Raw genomic sequence first — 21,453 nt, forward strand, 5'->3', positions numbered from 1 at the left:
TCTAAATTTACTTTCCCTCGCTCTCGATTAGTTCTTCATTTACCCACTACGCACGTTAGTGTTTTGTTAAAGTTCATTTAATGGTTTATTTTTTACAATTAAGTTTGTAACTGGGGCAATAAAGCTGTTCGGATGAATGAGATATCGAAGTGGTGGCGGCGCTTAGCAACAACAGTGACCAGCGATAGCGGTGGAAAAGGTCTTCTCGCGAACTGTCTTTACGCATCGTACACAATAGGCTGCATGTTTATCATGCAACTTTAGTATCTTCAGAAGCTGTTGCACTCTGGTTACTTGCACGTGGCAGTTCATTTATTTTGCGCATTTTATAGTTTAACGTGTTATTGTTGAAAATAGAAGTTAAGGTAAGTTTTCAAACTATGTGACATATATAAAATAAACGGTATCAACAATCAGACACATAATTTCTCCCATTAGCTTGTCAACAGCCTTTATCATGAGCAACCAATGGGGGAGCAACAAATATTATATCTTAAGTATGATATAATATCGGAAAAAACACAAAGATTGCAGTAACTTTTGAACCACAATTTTTACAGCGATGATAATTGATAATTGTACCGTTTTTTTTAGAATTTGAAGTACCATAGCGTTCTAAATTTGTTATCAAAATCGTTCGGGCCATTAACAAAAATTGATTTGTCCTTTTTTTTGGGGGGGGGGGGGGATTATATTTAATGGGAAAACCACCATTAAATATAAAAATTTCAAAAAATTTTAAACATCACCTGGAGATACAGTTAATTAGTACATACATATAAAATTTCATAAAAGTTGTACTACAGGTGGGGTCTGTAGCTCTGTACACGTCCACACATGCAAACAGACATCACTTCGGGAAAACGACTTTTTAGGGTTCAGAGGGACCCAAAACAAATATATCCACCCAAAACACTCGCAAATGTCGAGGAAAATAATACTTTCTCCATATACTATGTATAGGGGAGAAATTATAAACAAATCAATAACCGGGATAACCGTGTAGTAATCTCTGACACAATGTTGCTATTTGAACTTGAATGTGAGGGAAAGATAACATGTGTACTGTACCTTGTTACTGACTTAGCCAAATGCTTCTTTAGCCAAGGTATTAGAAGAACAATAAGTTTTACAATTCCATTGGCCTGTTATTTTGAATTTAGTTTAGGGAACTGTGAAAAAAATCTGCATCACATAACGTTGAAGTTTGTTACTACTATTGCAAATTTATTAATTGGTGGGATTTGAACCCAGACCATCAGGAAAGAAGTCCCGCACTCAAATCGCTGGATCAGCTGCGTTTATATAGTATTCATAAAAAGGATCTGGCCGATTTATCAACAGATAGTTATTATACATTTATCGCGTATATAACAAGCAAACAAATCGGCTTATTTTAGATAGAGTACATAAATGTAATATATTTTTAAACATATTGTAGTTTCTAAATAGTTAAACAAAGTGACTTAGATATGGTTTAAAGTAAGTTATGGGACATAAAAACAAAAGAACAATGATTCTGTTAAAAGTTTTTAATCAGTGAATAATCTATATCTATAAAAGAGGAACTATGTATGTATGTGTGTGTGTGTGTATATACGTTATGGACTCCGAATCTGCTCGATAGATTGTAATGAAACTCAGGCATTGTTAAGCATCTTTCAAGGATGGTTCGAGTGAAGTTTGGTGCAGATCCGTCAAAAGGGCTCTGCCCTAGAGGGTTTTAAGTGGGCCAATGTCAGACTTTTTGATCTACAATGTTTACAAATAAATATAATTTAAAACCAGATGTTTACTTTCACCAACTGTGTTTTGTAGGTTTGAATAATCACAACATTCTGTATTAGCATTAGTCGTGATTTGAAATAGTGCCACAGTGTTTCTACAGAGTGCAGCACAGAAAACTATTTTACTTTTTAATAAGTCCAAATGTATTAAACCCCAATCGCAGCACACCTGTGCACTGAACAACGTTTAAATTCTCCAATGTTAAATATTAAAACATAAAAACCTTTATCAAAGTATTATAAACAATTAAAGGGATGACTTTTTTAAATTTATGACAACAGCTAATTTGTAACCAAAAGGTGAGTGAGCGTAGCGAACGAACATCAACCTGGAGGCGAGTAAGCGTAGCGAACGAGCTAACCTGAAAACAAGTGAGCGCAGCGAACGATTTCCAACCTGAAGGTGAGTGAGCGTAGCGAACGAACTTCAACCAGGAAGTGATTGAGCCATGCGAATACTTATGAAGTTAAGCGGGGCAAAGCCCGCGGGTACAGCTAATTGAAGATAATAATTAAAACAATAAGCTAGAGGTTGTGTCGAGCGTTTTAATTAGCTGCGTTGTCTTTTGACACAAATTTGATATAGTTTTAAACTCTGATCGGTCAGTTTTAGGTCAGTTTTGATAGTTTTTAAACAATTGCAAAGAATGAAAGAATACAAACAAAAGAGCAATCATTAGAGTTTCTTTTGGCGAAGTTTATTATTAAACAACCCAGTCTATAAATAAAGTAGTTGGTGTTACTAATCGAAATGTGAAACTGGTTTGAAGTAGTAAACGACGGTAAAGTGAACACGTTTGGATATGCTTTACCATGGTGAGTTTACCTTCGAACCTGAAGGTCGCTGGTTCGATTCCTAGCTAGATGGATTCTGCACACAGGTGTACAACAGGTCAACATAGATGGTGGAGAACAGATTTTTGACAATTTCCTCTAAATTATTATGTGATGCCACATTCGTTCAATATTTTTACAATCGTCTGAAGATTCTGGACTCGCGTTATCAATGAATTAATGCTGTATCAAACAAAAGGTATGTGTTATATAGACAACAAGATCAGGGTTTGGAAAGTAAAAATACCAATGGCGTAAGTCGAGGTAGCTAGTGTATTATCCAAACAAGAAAATAAATAGTAAATCACAAATACTCTAAATATTTAGTCAAAGCAGAATGCCATTTTAACGAAGTATTTACTTCCATGGTATAATGAACTTTGCGTGTTATCTACGTTAGTTACTATTGGCTTTTACTATTCTATTTGTATGTTTCGATGATAGTGATTTTTTTGTATTAAATTCACTTTGCTTATTATGGCCCAATATTTAAGACAAATGTTTACATTTTCAACTTGCTTTTCTAATTTATCTGAGCTCCCCTTTAATACCAGCGAACATTGTTATATTTGAGACATCTGTGTTGATGGTTCTCTCACCTTAGTTTACAATGAGTTTGTAATCTAAGGTTGTTGTTGAAAAGCAATAAGTTTTTAATTTTTATTACGTTTCAAAATGAGAAAATCGGCCTCAAACGAAAACCTGGTCATCAATTCTGTAAAGTGGATTGAATTGTATAAAATAAATCTATCTACAATTTAATGGCAAATAAATGGGCGATTTTCTCCCTTTGTTATTTGTTGTGTTATGGTTGTTTGCTGACTTCATCGATTGGTTATAAAATTATAGAAATGCAATCTAAGTACAGTAATATTTTAATAGTTGAACATCACTTGTGTAAAAAAGTATTGAGCCTAATTTTTTATAATAATTCAAGTATGGAACAGGAAAAGGCCATAAGTGTTAAGCATTGTCAAACTATTTTTTTTTTTATAGCATAAGTAAAGTAAGACTGCTTAACACTCAATGGTTATGCTAGACATAGTTCTACTATGTATGGTCATCATGTTTTATCTATGTTTATAAAATAATAATTTTTTCTCCTAATCAGTTAGATTTTACAAATCGATTTAACGGACACCACACACCTTATTTTTCTGAAATAAGGCGCATTAAATAATTGTGTTGGTGGAATAAATTGCGTTTAAGCTATGACTTTTAAATCTGGTAAGTAGTGGATAACACCATTTTGGTTTTGATTAATTTTAAATCTTGTGTAGGCTGATATGAGAAAAACTGACCAAATCTTCGAATAAAACTTTCACATACGATTTACCTTCATCTCCCTTAATTACATAATTTTTGTCCGATTTTTATGAAATTTGGTTTGAAGGTGTAAGACAGAATAAATTTTAATGCGTTCGCGAACCAGCATGATCGGACCATGGGAACAGGGTTTTATGGGGTAAAAATTGGTTTTTCTCATTTTTGACCCTCAAAATACAAAATTTTCCAATTTTTCTCTAGGACATTAGAGAAAGCTTAAAAAAAAATCATTTAATGAACTAAGGCGTTTTTGTACGGTTATTGTCTATGGAGAAAATTCAAAAAATTGCAAATTTTTAATTCTCATGTTATTCTTATGGAGAATAGGCCTATTGTAAAATGTTGTAGTTTGCTTGTTTATAGAAATATTTTGATCAAACTTGGTAAATTTATTTATATTACACTAAGCTTCTAATAATATACTTAAACACACTTTTGTTAAAGCATACTTACACAATTACAGCATTTCCCTGTAGCGGCAAACCTAGGTACTTGTTAAACCTAATGTTAATTTAAAATCAATTCAACCAAATGGAAATTTGCTTAGCCTGCAGGTTTGCTGCGGCGGGGGGGAATTTACCTTTACCACACACTTTAGCCCCATGATGGGTTATAATTTACCAACTCATCTTTCACTTTGAAAACTGTTGATCAATTCAAAAGTAAACCTTAGACTTAACTCTTTTTCTTTGAATTCTTCAACCATTTTACCCCTTGACGTATTCAAGATTACTATATCATCTTTCACTTGTTAAGAGTCAAAGCAAAGCTACTTCTGAAGAACACTTTTTTTGCACATTAGTGTTAAATGATGAATTTCCTGACCCGACAGACAGATTGTTGGTTATGATTTGCTCATCTATCTAGTTACCTGTCGCATAATCTAAGTATGATTATTCTCTCATATGCCTGACCATGTGCCTTGTACTACGTTGCAACATCTAGGTCGAGATAAGTCCAAAACTGGCACATTCTTGAGTCCAACAAAAACTGCTGATCCTCAACTGGCACAGTTACATAACCTAAAGGGCAATGGACGAAGGACCAGGGAGGCTCTAGCCAATCAAGTAGACAGTATTTATCAAAATGAAAATAATTTATTACACTAGGCACGGTTGGGTTTGTACAGTGTGTTTACCTTAGTACTGATTATACAGCAACATCTTTAAATTAAAATAAAAAATTCATAAAAATATATACATCATTTTGTAAAATTGTAGACAAATCATAAATAATTGTACAATCCATAACATAAAACATTTTAATTCATTAAGTAATTAGCCTAAGTCATTCTGGTTTTACATAGAAAATCTTTAGAAACATAACATAAATTAATATGCAACCGGTGTGGAAAGGCAGTGTACATTAAAACTCAAAATGCCCAACCTTATGCAAGGAACTCGTAAACCGACATACTAACCTAGGCGAAACTACAATAAATACAAAGAAATTACAAAACTGGGCATAGCCAAGCTAGCACAACCGACTGACTAGAACTTCGTTAATGAGCTGATAAATGAACACAATGGTGAGATGAGTACCTATGTACAACTACAAACTGATAAATGAACACAATGGTAAAATGAGTTCCTATGTACAACTACAAACTTTATACAACCGTGGTGTTGTACTCACAAACTTGACGAGATCGAGAACCCAACAGGCGAGATTACTATAACGTAATTCACACGCCAGCGCTCTGCTTCTAAACTAGACATGTTTAAATTTGTTTGAAATTCACCGGTTGGAACAAATTGTAGGACGAGTTACACAATGTACGAGTTTCACTTATAGCACATACAATAAAATCTCTCAACATTCAAGGTCCACTTGGAAATCACATGTTTAAAGTCACTTTACATCACAGGGGTTCAGTGAGAGCCGACGTTGCGACTTGTCAGGTGATCAGAGAGAAACTCCAGGTCGCAGTCGTGCAGCATCCTCTGGGTCAGGGCGACCTGGAAACTCTGAGGTGTCAGGGTGATCCCCGGGACGTACTGCAGGGACGGCAGGGGATGACCCTCCGGCACTGACACGTGGAAACAGTGGAGGAACGAGGAGAAGAACAGGAACAACTCCATACGTGCGAGAACATCTCCTAGGCACATTCTACGACCTGTGGAGAGGAAGAGTGAATTAGAATAATCAATGCTATACAATAAACAGTCGGTTTGCAGTATATTAAAATGCATTTGGCATACTATTAAAGATTGGGATTTAATACTGTGTGTGCTTCATCAAATAAAAACTTTTAAATAAATTAATATTGTACAATGGAAAAAAGTTTTTGCTGTAAATTTGTCAAAGGTGAAACTATCATATGTCTTAAATATACAAATAAGTGTAGGCCTTATGCATTTTTTAAGGTATAACTACAACGCATTAGTACTATTGACAAAAATAAAAGATGCCTTTATTGTGATTGTACAACATTTATTTTAACTGAGTACAAAAAACTATAGCAGTATTTTCAAACATTTTAATTAACTGTAAAATAATTTCTCTCAATCAATTTTTTTATATGATTGTGAACAAAAGTATATTTATTTGCCTCCAGGATTGATTTATTGACATAAAATGAGGTTACTAACCTGTCGTCAATCAGTCCTATATTGTCGTGGATGACTATAGTTTCGGGATTAAAACCCCATTTTCAAATCTTCTCTTCAGTAGTCATATGTCAAACATATGCAACAGACTATGTTTGACATATGACGACTGAAGAGAAGATTTGAAAATGGGGTTTAAACCCCGAAACTATAGTCATCCACGACAATATCTAGGACTGATTGACGACAGATTAGTAACCTCATTTTATGTCAAAAGTATATTTGGTCTGGTCTCAATTTATTCCTAAAAAATGTTTGAGTCAAACAAAAATTTTGTAAATTAAATAATTTGTAAAAATACTTACCAACTCCAAAAGGTATGAAGAAGTCAGGTTTCTGGACTTTGCCCTCGGCATTGAGGAACCTCTCAGGGCGGAACTGTTCTGGTTGGTCCCACAGGGTTGGGTCCATGTGGACTGCATGGATGTGAGGGACTACTTGGACACCTTGTGGAATGGTGTACCCTCCCAGCTCGACATCCCTGAGAAACACAGACACATTGAAACATCACGGGATTAGCGATGAATCTTGTAACAATATTTCATTACTCAGTTCTACTCTGTGGAATGGTTTGGTTTATATCTCTGGTAACTAGAATAGGAAATCAAAAATGTAATGTTAGTAGAAAAACAAATAATTTTAGAGTTTAATTTTTAGATGATTGGTGAAAACATAATTAAAGTACCTATAGTTAGATTGTAAAATTAACAACCAAAAGTTTAACATCTAATTGTGATTACAAGTACCATATTTCAAAATATAACAAGCTGAAAAAGATTTGTAATTATTTATAATCAGTGGAACGCATGGTATTGTGAAATGTAGTACCAGTATGCAGTGAGTGAACTGGTAGAGTCAATAGCCATATCACATTGGTCATTAACCATTGCAAGGATGGCCAATAACCTGGTTCATTGTCTCCACAGTCTTGTTTATATTTTGGGTTATTGCCCTCTCTGTAATAATATCTCACTATTGTTTCTAAGTGCAAACCTTCAACAAGGGTCATTGGAATTGCATGTAGGAGAGATTAAAAAATATAACATAGGTTTTATTTTGTGGAGAATATTTTAGTTTAGTAATAAAATAGCCTATATTTAAAAATGAATTAGGTTTAAACATTTTGAAACAAATTTAAAGTGTTTACATATAATAGGTATGATAATATTTTTTTTTAATTCAGATATATATTCATTAGAGAAAAATTAATAAATCCCAAATACCACCCCTGTAACTAGTGTCGCTTAGTATTAAATTTTCTTGTTTGATTTCCCATGATGTGTAAATTTAAATTCATATAAATTGTCAAGCTAAATGGTACTTACTTAGTGACAGCGTGTGTTGAGCCGAGAGGAACAACGCTAGATATCCGCAGCACCTCCAGTATGACACACTCGGTGTAAGGCAGGAACTCTCTGTCCCTGAGGTTAGGTAGTCTTGTCCTGCCGACCACCTGGTCCAGCTCCTCTTGCACTGCCTTGGCCACCTCAGGGTTCCTCAACATGTAGACGACACTCCACTGCAACGTAGTCTTGATAGTCTCCATTCCCGCGGTGAACAAGTCCCCGATCACCTGCTGTATCTGGCGGTCCGGGTCCCTCCCTCCAAACATCAGCCGACCCTGGGCCGTAGACTCCTGGATCTCCAGGATGTAGGTATCCACGATGTCTCTTAGGTTGGAGGGGTCGAAGGTCTTTTTGTGGTTGTCCACAGTCTCTTGGAAAAACTGAGCCATCTCGTTGCGATTCTGCAAGAGGAATTAGGAATTTTAGATACATTGTAAAATCTACTTTTACTTTGTTATTCCTCCTGGTACAAAATTATGTACTTTACCAGATTCAATGCCATGGGTTAAAAAAATAAAATACCGGTACTAGAAACCCTGTTGAAATGTTTTTGGCTCTTAAAAAAAATTTATAATAGAAGGGAAACAGGAATCAAACCAAAAAATTAAAAACATCAAAGATAGCTCAATAAAGATTAAAGTAGTTTGAAATAAGTTAGGTCATTCTTTTCGAACAAAATGTTAGAACCGAATGACATAAAAGTTCTAATGTACATATTCACAATTTAGTTCCCCTTTAGATCACTTTTCAGATTAACCAGTAATATTACTTTATAATAAACTCAACTAACCTGGGCAATCTTGGCTCTGGTGGCCTGAAGTCCTGGAAGATATCTCATAATGGGGATGAAGTTGACATAGCTCATGCGAGCGAACAGCTTGAACCCCTCAGCGATGAGGTCCATGAACAACTTGAACCTCGGGTCCTCCAGGGAGAACCTCACACTCATGATGACTGAGCAGATGACGTTGGAGATGGAAGTGGCGAGGACAGGATTGAGATCTGTGGGGCGACTGCGGCACTCCACCAGGCTGCGGAGAAACAGATGCACCTCCTTCTGCAATAACAACATGAGATGGTGAGAAGTGATAAACTAGGAAGAAAGAAAATAACTTAGGTGGCATTCAGAGTAAGAATTAGTAGTCAAAGATGGATATATTATACTATCTGAGAATTTGAAAAAAACTGTGTGAAAAGAATACAGGACAAATTACTGAAATACTTTAATGCTTATTATACTTTAATACTTTTCGATGAAATTTAATAGAAGGATATATAGAATGGAAAATGTTTTTGCATTTTAGCCCATAAAAACTGGAGAAACTAATGCTTTATGCATTTTTATATTAAGGCAAATGCTAGAACGTGTTTCCACAAAGATTTTAAAAAGATGAATCTTGACTTGGTAAATATTTAAAATTATTGATATTAATACACTATAAACTTATAGAATATTGAGATGAAAACCCCTTCTTACCATTATTCTGGACTCCATGTGGGTGCGTCCACTGTCTGTGATGGTCATGCCAAACTTTCGAAGTTTTTCATGCAGAAACCGTCTCTGGTCTTTCCACAAGTTTCCATCAATGTTAATCACTCCTGAAATAAAACGAGAAGGTTTTAATTTTCCCCAAATCAATACTATGTTTGTATTATTTTTCATCAAATTTCAACCGTTGGCGATCGAGCTATCCAATGTCCATTGAACCATGATGTGTTCAAAGGCACCGTCCTTGGGTAAAGTAAAGTACTATTCCGGACACGTTTATTTGGCAAGCCCATTCAAAATAATAACACCGTCGTTTCGAAATAATAGTTCCTAAGTTACATAAAGGGGTTTCGACAGACGTATTATAATGCGAGATTGTAGTATGGAAGCCAAGGACTTTTTCAGCTCCAGTCACAGACGTAGAAGCCTACTCTATATCCATACCGGCCATACCGGCTCCGCCGGCTTTACTTCATTTAAAGTTTGTTTTAAAGTTAATATTAACATGAAATCTCAATAATCACTACATATGTCCTACTTTTGCCACAAATATCGGCCCCAAGGGACAGTTATTCTATCTCAGTATAACTCTGTTTTATTTATAAAATGTAAGTTAAAGGAGACTGTCTAACACTCATTGCAAAAGCGTTTTTGACCATAACTGAATACATAATTTTTCATTCCTTAGTACAATATGCCTATTGCATTGTGCAAATAGTAGCCTAATAATTGACTAGTTCTGAATTACTGATTTCTTCTTAAATTTTTCCTAATATCGAATACATTTGAAATTAACTTTCTTAGTACTGGTTATAGGCCTAAAATGTTATAGCCCATGGTGTGCTGACGTACGTTTCAAATGCACTAAGACGATGAATTTACATGTTGAATTAATTACTAATAAAAAGGGAGATATAGTAAAGTAGGCCTGATTAAAATTCTTGTTAAAATACCTATGCCCTTATTTAAAAGGTTCATTTAATACAAACAATGATTTCATAATTAGTTAGTTTGGTTATTCAAACCTGATGATTGCGATTTGTTGTTTTGATAACTGAACTAAACCAATACACATATAGTCTTTATTAATACAAATATTTAGTCTATAATATTTAAAAAATACTTAACTGAATGAAAAGTTTACAAACTAATTTCAAGGGAATATTGAATTAAACATGACACGATAAATTTTTAAATTCTACAAAAATAATCTTAAAACTACGGCTAGATTCTAGTTATAAATTGAAAGATCATTATTATTATCATCGTATACAAATAGTATTTATAACATGAACTTTAGATCCGTTAAAATTAAATTTATTTCCAAATTACCACACAAAAATAAGACTATTATTTTTTTTCTGGTAAAAAATTTGTACATCGAAACGTCGGAAAAATCAAATTTTATTTTAGATTAAGGTTTCAACAACAACTTTGTACACGCATAATAATGTGTGAGAAATAGGCTATACCATACAGTTTAGATTCCCATAGTTCTCTGACCAAACGGTTCGTCACGTATTAAAAATCACTTTTAATTAGGGTACCTTGAATTGCCTTTAAGCTAAAGTAAGAGAGAGTCAAATGAGTTCTTTAACTAAAGGAGACTATACCCAAAATTCACGTTCACGTTCGTCACGTTTTAATAGTCACTTTTTAATTACTTTGAATTGCCTTTAAGCTAAAGTAAGAGAGAGTCAAATGAGTTCTTTAACTAAAGGAGACTAAACCCAAAATTCACTTCCTCAACAAGTAAACACTGTACTCACCATAACCTCCTAGGATATCACTAAACTCGCTCTGTGGTCGTCCAGTGAACTCCTCCTTCCTGAAGGCCTCTCTGATGAGTTTATAATCGCTGAGTACGACAACGTGTTGATTTCCTAACTTGATGCTGAACACGGAACCGAACTTCTTCGCCAGCTCCAGATAGTGAAGGTGAGTGTCGCCGCGGAAGAACGGGAGATATCCGAGGATGGGAAGTCCTCTGGGTCCCGGGGGAAGTTTCCTCAACTTCCACCACCGCGTGAGGAGTCTTCCTACGAGAAGGGCGAGCACGAACACACTCAAAGTGACCGAGTCGGCGTGCGCTGCGCACAGGGATGCTAGTCGGTCGACTATCATCGTGACAAATACAGCACACCGTACCGGCCGCCGCTCTTATACTGGCCAGAGGGGAGGGGCAACAATGAGCGACAACAATACCTCCCCTCCCCTCCAGTGCGCCAGGGTGTCACGTGCAAATCTGCAGCAGTTGTAGTAAAAGTAGACAACTATTACTGGAATTAGTGGAATTACTTTAAGTTATCGTTGTGTGGAACTTTCTTTTGATTTACATTGTAGTTGTTAACCGAAGTTGTTTCGTTGATCATTTTTACGGGTTTTTTGGTTGGGATCTCTAGCTTAAAACAATAACAACACTGCTTACACAAAAGTCTAGTCTTAGAAAGCATCTAAAAATAGTTTGAGGATTTATAGACAACATTGGAGCCTAGAGAGAATAATGAAAGACTTATTATTTGTGTACTTGGAAATAGTTAAATTATAGGCTATCCAATTAACTAATTGTACAATTTAACAACCATACAGTCTCTTTTAATTTTTTTTTTCTTTAAATAGTATTCAATTGGAAAGTATACTCATGTACTTTATTACTTCGTTTAAGCAAGTTGTTTGATTTGCACTACAAGTATAATAGATAGAATTTGGATAATTCATCAAGTACGGCTCTGTTTTGAATTAATCAAATTATATTCCTACTATCGTCTTCAACGTTAAAATATTGCAACTTTTATGACGAAACATGTAGTTGTTTATGGTATTTTAGAGCATTGATTAAAACACTTTCCTACGACCAGTGCTTCTGAACAGAAAAATTGTCGTATTTTTTATACAGAAATAATGCAGTATAGTTTTTATTTTGATTAAAATTCTGATAACTAATAAAGATTGTCTATACATAAGATAATTTATAAATGTAACCAACTTATTTGGCCCAAATTTGGTATTTCATGACAAGGTGTCTTCTCTATGGATAAATCAGCACAGTTCCAGAAAATATTAGACCAGTTAAATTAGAAAATGAGATCAAGTTAATTTATTTTATTCGGGGAAGTATATAGTACACTAAAATGATGTGCATTGATAAATTAAATGAAAAGGAACATAAATACTGAACATTAAAAATGTAGATATTCATCCTTTCAGCTCACATTCTTTCTAATCGTCGTTTTAACCCGACTCATCGTCAGAGGCATATATCAAACTACGGGATGGAGGGGTAAGATAAGTTTTATTTTCAAAAACATCGCAGCATCTCAGAGGACAGCCGTGTGCACGTTCACGCCGAAGTGTTGTGAGCAACTGAAGCGGCGAAGAGCGAAGACCGCTCCTGGCTGGTTTGGTTTGTTTACTCACGTAGTTCCAGGTCTGTCCACCGGGGACCACAGCGCTAGCAGCCAAGGACGCGCGCACGGTCAGTTCTTGGTTCTTATCATGGAAAATATTTTGCCGCCTCTAGGGCAAACATTGATAAGGAGAACGTGATTTCCTCTTCACTCGTTTCCGATTATTTCTAGTTAATCGTTCGACACGAGTTCCCTAGCAAATTAACAATGTTGGCTTTCTCGGCAAGCATTTGGACTGTTTATCCAAGCTTATCTTGTTACCATAATACATTTGCAGCCGAATATTCTTTGTGCTGCAGTATGGATAAAATTATGTAGCCTAGGATGAAAACAATATGTCAACAAAGTTTTTTTTTTAATTATTGATTTAAAAATACTGTAATATTAATCATTCAAGGTACATTTACCCCCGCCGCAGCAAACAGACTACTAAGTGAATGTCCATTTGGCTAATTGGATCTTTACTCCTTACAATTGTCAGATTTATTCTATATTGAAATAACATTAAGGTTAATTAGTAGGTTTTTCTCCTACAGGACAGGGAACAAAGTTTGTTTTTGGAATTGAAATGTTAATTGCGTAGTACGAAATAATTAATTTTGCTAAATTTGATCAAAACATTCATAAACAAGCACGCAACAACAGTTTATTTATCCTCCATAAAACTTACGTGGGAATGCATTTATTCTATTTTCTCCATAACCATTAGGAAAACAAATACGCTTTACTTTACTGAACTATTAGCTTTTAAGCTCTACAAAATAGTTTAGAAAGAAATCACAACATTGTATGTTTGGGGATTAAAATAGAAAACTATTTTTACCACGTAAACCCCCGTTCCTATAGTTTGATCACGCTAAAATAGTAGCGAACTCCCTAATGAATGTACAGTACATTTTTACTCGCCTGTACATTTCATCAAAACGGGTTATTTTTACTATAGTTTCATAAACTCTCTTTATCCCCACAAAATTATTACCAAAATCCACGTTTAGTCAAACCAACAATCATCAAAGTACTGAACACAATATAATATTTACCCACGTCCTACTTCAGAACATTATTACAATCGGTTACCATGAAACTGTGCTCGATTGCGACCAACAAGCATTGTAGAGATACAATAGAGATTCACAGAATCTAGTATCGGTCGATCAATTTACGTGACATTCAAACCCCTGGTGCTTTAGAGACCAAACTGTAGACCTATTCATCTTGGGAGCAAAAAACCATAAACGGCTCAGACGCGAAACCCGGACGACCCGCCTCGCCGCGCCGCGCGCCGCCTGTAGGGATGAAATAACGGTTTCAGGTCACCAACCCCCGACGCAGGTGTAAAACCAAAGTCGAGGGATGAGCATCTGCCCCGAAATTATCGGCTCGATTACTTCTAAGATTAATCATTGGTCGAATCATATCGGAAGTGGGTGTTATGGGATGACAGACCATGAATACTTATGGGAAAATTAAAGGTTAATTGGTTATTAAGTTTTTTGTTCGGGCACCTTTGGAGAATTATTGGTTTGAATTATCATGAGAGGTTATAAATTATACACGACGTGTTGACTTTGGTTCAATAAACTGATCTCAAGTATATCAATTCTGGAAAATCTTTGATTACATTGAGGGGTTGACTTCGTTGATTTTAGCGTTTAAGTCAAATCACACTTGTCGTTTTGTATGTTACATTTTGCATAATTATAGATCAAAATCCATAAAATTGGTAAAATTTTGTTTTTAATGGGCTAGTTCAAGTTTTTAATCTCAATGCAGGAATTTTTTTGCAACGAATTTTCGTCTAGGCTTACTATTATATTTCGAAATTCTTTACTAAACGTCTACTACAAAACAAAATGCGTTATAGCTGGTTTGTTTCCTGAAATATGGGCCTTATGAATGATTGTTTCTAACTAAACTTTTTATGTTCTGCAGGAAGTCAATTTATAAAATGCTTAACTCAATCGCACTTTTTTCTTAATCAATATTAATCACATTTCATTATGAAATATCATTTAAGTTATATTTGAACAAATTGCTACCTGGTAAACCCTCACATCATTGGGTTTATTTAGGTTTCGTGGGTTTGAATTGCCAACTACAAATCTAGGAATTCAAGATAATAATTGTTGAACGCAGTGAGATAATGTACATCACCCTGTAACGGTGTCTCGAGAGTCGAGATTTCATTAGTAGTCTGTTGTGAACGTTGAATACAAATACTTGGAAGAGAGCTTGTTGTCATTGATAAGTATTTACAACGAAACTAGACACACATACAATTTCATAAGACTCCCTCTTTTGATGGATCATCGAGAATCGTTAAATTTGCGCGCACCTCGCAATAACTGTCACAATCAAACAAATTATATAGACATGACATTTTGTTATACAACACGACACTTCTAGCCAGCAATCAGTGAAAAGGTACTGTATTGCCGAATTGATTCATAACATTAAAGACATTTAAAATGGTCAAAATTAATTGTATATGTCTCTGGTATATTTTTATTATACACCCTAGATTTATTTTCGGGGTCCAAACACTGTTTTTTTACCATTAGTTGTCGACCTTCAGTTATAATAGCTTCCAAGTAAGACATTCAAAATCTGTAAAACGTAATTTCATTATTTACAACTGTCGAAATGCGACTTTCTCTATTTTATTAGGGGTTGGAATGATTTTTGCACCGCCCGGACTTCCTAGTTCCTCGACCCCAGACCCTCGCACCCCTTGGTGTCATCGACCTTCCACACATTAGCATAACAACCCTGTCTGCCGACAGTGGTGAGTGGTGCGATCTTGGGCAATGACCTGCCAAAGGGAGTGTTTTGCTCAGACTCAAATTCTCCTAAAACAATAGAAAGGCTTTAATAGAGGAATCAGTCGAACTTTGTCGACAAATTAGAATGGTTTTAAACATTTATAAGACGCTTCTTACACTTTTGTAACAATCAACTTTAACATTCGTTTTAGACTATTTCTGTGAAAGACTACCAAGGGCATAAACAGCCGTTTTAATGCATGCGTTGCGCGTCTAAAGTAGAATTTTTACTCTCTAGGGAGAAGAAATCATTTTTAGTTTCTAGGAAGTAAAACTCCCCTGTTGTAAACAGTAGTAGATGGCGCGTGGCGATGAATTCCTAGAGAACCCTTGCGTCACTGAGGAATCGCATATCTAAGATGTTATGGTATTTGCATTACTCATGGCTAGTTCTGGAAATACGCGAACAAACCTCGTTCCAAAAACTCAATGTTAAGGGCAACGTATTTTTAAGAAGTCCAGTTCCACTTTAATTTGTCCACAGCCCCTCAATACAATTTTGTAGCTGCAGATAATAAAAACAGCTGATACAGGATAATTTTATTGCAATCTATTTATATTTATAAATTGATATTTATATTATTAATTTTTTTATTTTTATTGATATTTATATTTATACATTTATATTCATCATTATTGTATTGATTCTACATGTATGAATTATACATGTATTCATTATTATTGTACTCTAATACCTGTTTTAGAGTATTACTGTATATTATATAATACTGAACTAATAATGAAATGAAATTAAAAAGTGCTTTATTACACAAAAATAAACTGTATAAATTCACACAAACTGATAAAAAAAATCTTATACATAACAAGATCAGAGTAGACGAAAAAATAACTCCGACAGCCGGGTTGACAACATTTAAAACAATAATGATCTTTTGAAACAACAACAACAAAAATTGGACCCTTGTGGCGTTGTCAAATGTGAGTGTTTACATTGAAAACTATGTGTAAATAAACGGTATCAGCAATCTGAATCTGACACATACTTTCTCCCATTAGCTTGTCAACAACCATTATCATGGGTATGCGGTGGGAGCAACTATGCTATTTCAAAGGTAAAATAACAAAAGTTGCAATAACTTTTGAACCTTAATTTTTACAGCAATAGGGGGTTGCGCTATTTTGTTTTGAACTATAAGGACAATAACATACTAATTCAAAACCAGCTTTAAAAACACGATTTTCCGTTACTTTAGGTTTTAATGGGAAAATAAAATAAGTAACAATAACCTTTGAACCGAAATTGTTACAGCAATGGGACTTGTTTAACATTTTGTTCAGAACTTAAAGAACTTTAACGTACTATTTTTATTTTTTTAATTTTTATCAAAATTATCGTTCGGGCAATTTTCGAGAAAATTTGATTATTTCGTTATTTTGTGGGTTTTATGGGAAAATCACCATAAACATGCCTGGAGATACCATGGCTTAGTACCTACATACCAAATTCCATCAAAATCGGACCACAGGAGATCCACACATACAAACACGCACACACGCACACACACACGCACAGTCTCAACTCTGGTAATTTATACTTCGAAAACCACTTTTTTTGGTCCAGACTCCAGGTGGACCCAAAACGAATATATCCACTCCAAAACTCAAACTCGAATATTTTGACCAAAACAATACTTGCACCATATACTATGGTATAGGGGGAGAAAGTAAAAGAAAGTCATCAACCCAAAAATCGTATATGACCATAACCTCGCCTATGTGTTCAAAGAGTATGTATGTGAACTATATGTGGAACTGTGACGACGGTATTTACTCAGGGGAGGTATAGAAGAGGCTACGATGACAGCTGAGGGCTTCTTATTAGCTGAGGGAACGCCATTAAACAGAATTATTTTTCCGACTACTAAACTCTTGTTAAGTTATATTATTTCTTTATCAGCAAGTTTGGTTAGTTCGGTTAGGTTATGATAGTTTAATTTTATAATTAAAAAATAGTAAAATTGAATTTGAGGCATTTATAATTTTATTTTATGAGCAGAACTATTTTTGCGATTAGTAAACCTTCATTGCAAAAGTGCTCTCTACTACAGCGCTGTTCACGGAGGAATTTTGAACTAAATGCCTCATTTGTACCTCCCCTAAGTCAGACCCCTGTGACGACTTGTGTTTTAACGAGAATTAATAAAAACATATGATTTGACAATGGGTCTCAAGCCTCGAAACTATAGTCATCCTCAAAATACGACTAGGATTGATGTTATAACACATTTGTCCACCCGAACGATACTGATATAGACGTAACACAGGCTGAATTTTAGCAAGGATCATTTGCTCAGCTGGAATAAAGTGTTGTTACAGTGGTTGGGGGAGGGGGACATCTCCTGGATCTAAGTTGTCAAGATCTGTAAGCATATTCGGGTCTCTTCTGCACATTGTGTTCTACTGCCTATAGTCGTCCTTCGTGATCTTGACAAGCTCGAACCTTATAGTATTTGCGGCATTCCAAACTCATCATATCAACTAATCCAACACTTCGCTCGCCCCGCTCAATAAGATAAAAATTTGCAGTGTCTATATATCGGACCTGTACAATATCTAGCAAAATAACAAGGAAACATTTGAGTATAGCGGAGCAGGTTTTAGTCATTTTTTATCAGCTACTGGGCAGCTTAATTCGAGTTTAGGAAAGTTGCGGACAAATAGGGGTGTGACCTGAATGAAGGAGAGAGATGAACTGAACTAGGCTCTGAAATCGAGGAAGGATACGTTCGGTTGTATTATGTTAGGCTACTGAGTTTGGTTTTTTTCTGTATGCCACCTCATCTGCCTGACTGAATGTGCCTTAACTTGCCTGCCTCATCTGTGCTCGGAGTTACCGCCGGACGCATCTACGCCGGACAAACAGCGCCGCGCGGCGTCCACGCCGGACAACTCGGCGAAGGGCTATTGGTTCTTATTGGAGCTTTCACACGGTCCGGCGTGCGCCGCACGGCCCAACCCTAGGCTGTCTCAATTCAGGCAAACTACCTGACCAAGAGGGTGCAACAGGTATATAAGAATTTATATATCGTTGTATCAGAAAATAATATACTTCAAGTTATCACAAAACATATATTTGTATGTTCATCCCATACAAATCGGCCTACTTAAAGTATTAAATCAAACTTTTACCTTTATACCTAGAGGAGAATATTTAGTATAAAATTATTAATTTATACGTAATGAAACATGTTTTGTAATGAAACATGTTTTGAGACTTCTAGAATACAAAATTTTCAGATATGACGAATTTATTATATTTTAAATTAAACTACAGTATTCATTTTATTTGAACTTTTAAGTTAAGTGGAGTAGGCCTATTCACTGATAGACATGCAAAAGTAAGAAAAGAATCTTTCTTCATCGTTGCGTAATGTAATGTGTAATACTGTAACCCAAAATCGTCTATTATTTCTTCTTCTTTCGCTTCTTCTCCATACTAAGTACATGGCCAAACATTATTTTGCGTGGTGTTAACATCGCAACTACTGAGCCACAACTGAATAGAACAAATAATAAATATTCAGGAGTGCCGTACGGCGCGCGCCGGACGAAACCGTCCTCGTGTGGAGACACACGCTTGTCCGGCGCAGCAACGCGCCGGATCGTGTGAAAGAGGTGTACTGCTTGGTGGGGAAAGCAAAATAAGACATTCCCTCACTGTTAATGGCGGCGATAGAAGTGTAAGCCGTAGGTGTTAATTGTAGGAATAAACGAGTTTACACATGGCACTGAGACCAAATGAAAGTTTACACTTTCTCCATTGAGTTCGTTGACCTTCGAGGCAAGGTTTATCAGCTGGACGCACGTAATAAACAGTAAAATATCATTTACATTATCACTTTATCCTACTTTGCTTCGGGTGATTACGAAGAGGAGAATAATGCAGTTCTTTTAACCTACTGTAGAAATAGTAACATATCAACAATCACAACTAAATTGTGCAGCATTTTTCTAAACAAATTATCACTGGTTTGGTTTGATCAGCTAGATGGCTGAATACAAATAGATATTTATCACAAAACGAACTCTACGCAACTAAATCAAATGTAAACATTGTGGTTTAGTTTTTGGGGTGATGTTGAGCTGCGCATCTATTTCTTAGAATTCAGGGATTACCCGAACTAAATGTCGTACTGCGCATGTGGCTCCGTCGAGGGTAGTCTACAAACTGCGCAGTTTCCAAATCGTATTGTTCCACAAAAATATAAAGTCAGATACATGTTTTTGGCTAAGATTTTTAACAGTAAGAAATCAGTTGAAAACATAAATACAAAAAATTATTTGTGCAATCTGAGGACAGCTTCAGATTTCAGATACCAAAACGTTTTGTAATGTATGTTTCCATTGTTATGGAAAACGTTCGCAATAAACATTTAGTAACTGACCATTACCAACAATAAACTTCAATAGTTGAAAAAATCGCTGGAGCCGTTTCTTTCAGCAGATTTTTAAATAATTTTTCTTACAAAACGTACTCGTTTAAAAATAAAAATAACGCTATATGATATAGGGAAAGAGATTTGTTACAAATGCCCGCCATTTTTAGGGCATTTATCGGTTGCCTTACACTTAACTTGTTACCGACGTGTTAAGTAAAATCTTTGCAGTCCTTACCATTTACAACATAAAACTGACTTCCTCAGAGGTAACTTATATATGGAGAGATGGTGTACTATTTTCAACTCATATAATATTCATTCCCAACCGTATACAATCCTACTTTATACAGAGTTTGGAGTCAAAGTAATGACAATAATGATAATACATTTCATAAATGTACTAAGCAAGATTGACAATCATATTCATTTAAAAAAAACAAATATATAATATAAACTTATGTAAATGTTGTGTCACACAATCCTTTTCAATGTTCAACCAATACTGACCAAGAGTGACCAAACGGCCTACGACACAAGGGGGATCAACAGTTCAATCATGCATTGGCTGTAGGGTATACATGCGCAGCACGACCAACACCCCGGGGCCCAAAATTAATCCGTTTACTAATTTCTTAATCACCTGCGCAGTTGCACCGTGTCCAGTTTTTGTTCCTGGGAAACAAATCAATATTTACCTCCAAAAGCTGCATCTGCGTTGAATAAGTGATGATCAAATTCATGATCTCCCTGTATATACAGATTTAGCTCAGATGTAAGTACAGTATATATTCAGTAGTACCAACTGATACAAAAACCCTGCATTTAATGTATAACATTCTAGATTAATATCTATAGTACATTTGACACGCATGTTTACGCAAGGCTGAGATTTAACAGTACAGTAATGGCTGGAAACAAAAAAGACTATTGTATTTCGATTAAAATAAATACCTCCGCCGCAGCAAACCTGCACACTAACTGAATTTTAATTCGTCTGATTGGATTTTAATTCAAACGAGGTGTTAGCTCGTCCTACGTACGGGAGTAGTCAGTTAAAACTAAGTATAAATCAGAACTGCTAGCTTACACGTATAAAGACAAATTTTATAGCAGCCTACAGTAGAAAGACTAATTATCAATTGAGAAAGTGTATAGGCCTAGTCAACGATATCACCTTACAATTCCATCGCATACCTGCCTCTTCCATAATCAATATCAACACAATACAATTATTCATACTATACACAATTTCCAGTATGTCTGAATAGAAAAAACGAAAACATCCAATAAAATTCACAGTACACATAATTAACGTTGGTGTCCTTACATCATTAAACGAAACGTCCACACATATCCTTACATCAATTTCACTGCATCAATTGCTAAATAAATAAGTGTAAACAAAGAAAAGTAAAAACAACAACATATAGTTT

The 21,453-nt window shown here is 35.3% G+C and overlaps 1 protein-coding gene across 1 annotated transcript; it reads right to left on the reverse strand.

Moving 5' to 3' along the window:
* Window positions 1-5,040: 5,040 nt before the first annotated feature.
* Window positions 5,041-20,441, reverse strand: LOC128994884 (cytochrome P450 18a1). The gene is made up of 10 exons (XM_054419714.1): window positions 20,422-20,441; window positions 19,443-19,479; window positions 16,693-16,717; window positions 15,519-15,647; window positions 11,161-11,508; window positions 9,380-9,501; window positions 8,693-8,959; window positions 7,882-8,303; window positions 6,862-7,037; window positions 5,041-6,063 (listed from the first exon to the last, which is right to left on the reverse strand). Exons 1-10 carry the CDS (start codon window positions 20,439-20,441, stop codon window positions 5,819-5,821), a joined length of 1,791 nt encoding a protein of 596 aa, XP_054275689.1. The 3' UTR covers window positions 5,041-5,818.
* Between the last annotated feature and the right edge of the window lie 1,012 nt (window positions 20,442-21,453).

Source organism: Macrosteles quadrilineatus, unplaced genomic scaffold (genome assembly GCF_028750875.1).
Source record: "Macrosteles quadrilineatus isolate MER2022 unplaced genomic scaffold, UCM_ALF_1.0 Scaffold_1__1_contigs__length_201487025, whole genome shotgun sequence".
NCBI classification, from domain to species: Eukaryota; Metazoa; Arthropoda; class Insecta; order Hemiptera; family Cicadellidae; genus Macrosteles; species Macrosteles quadrilineatus.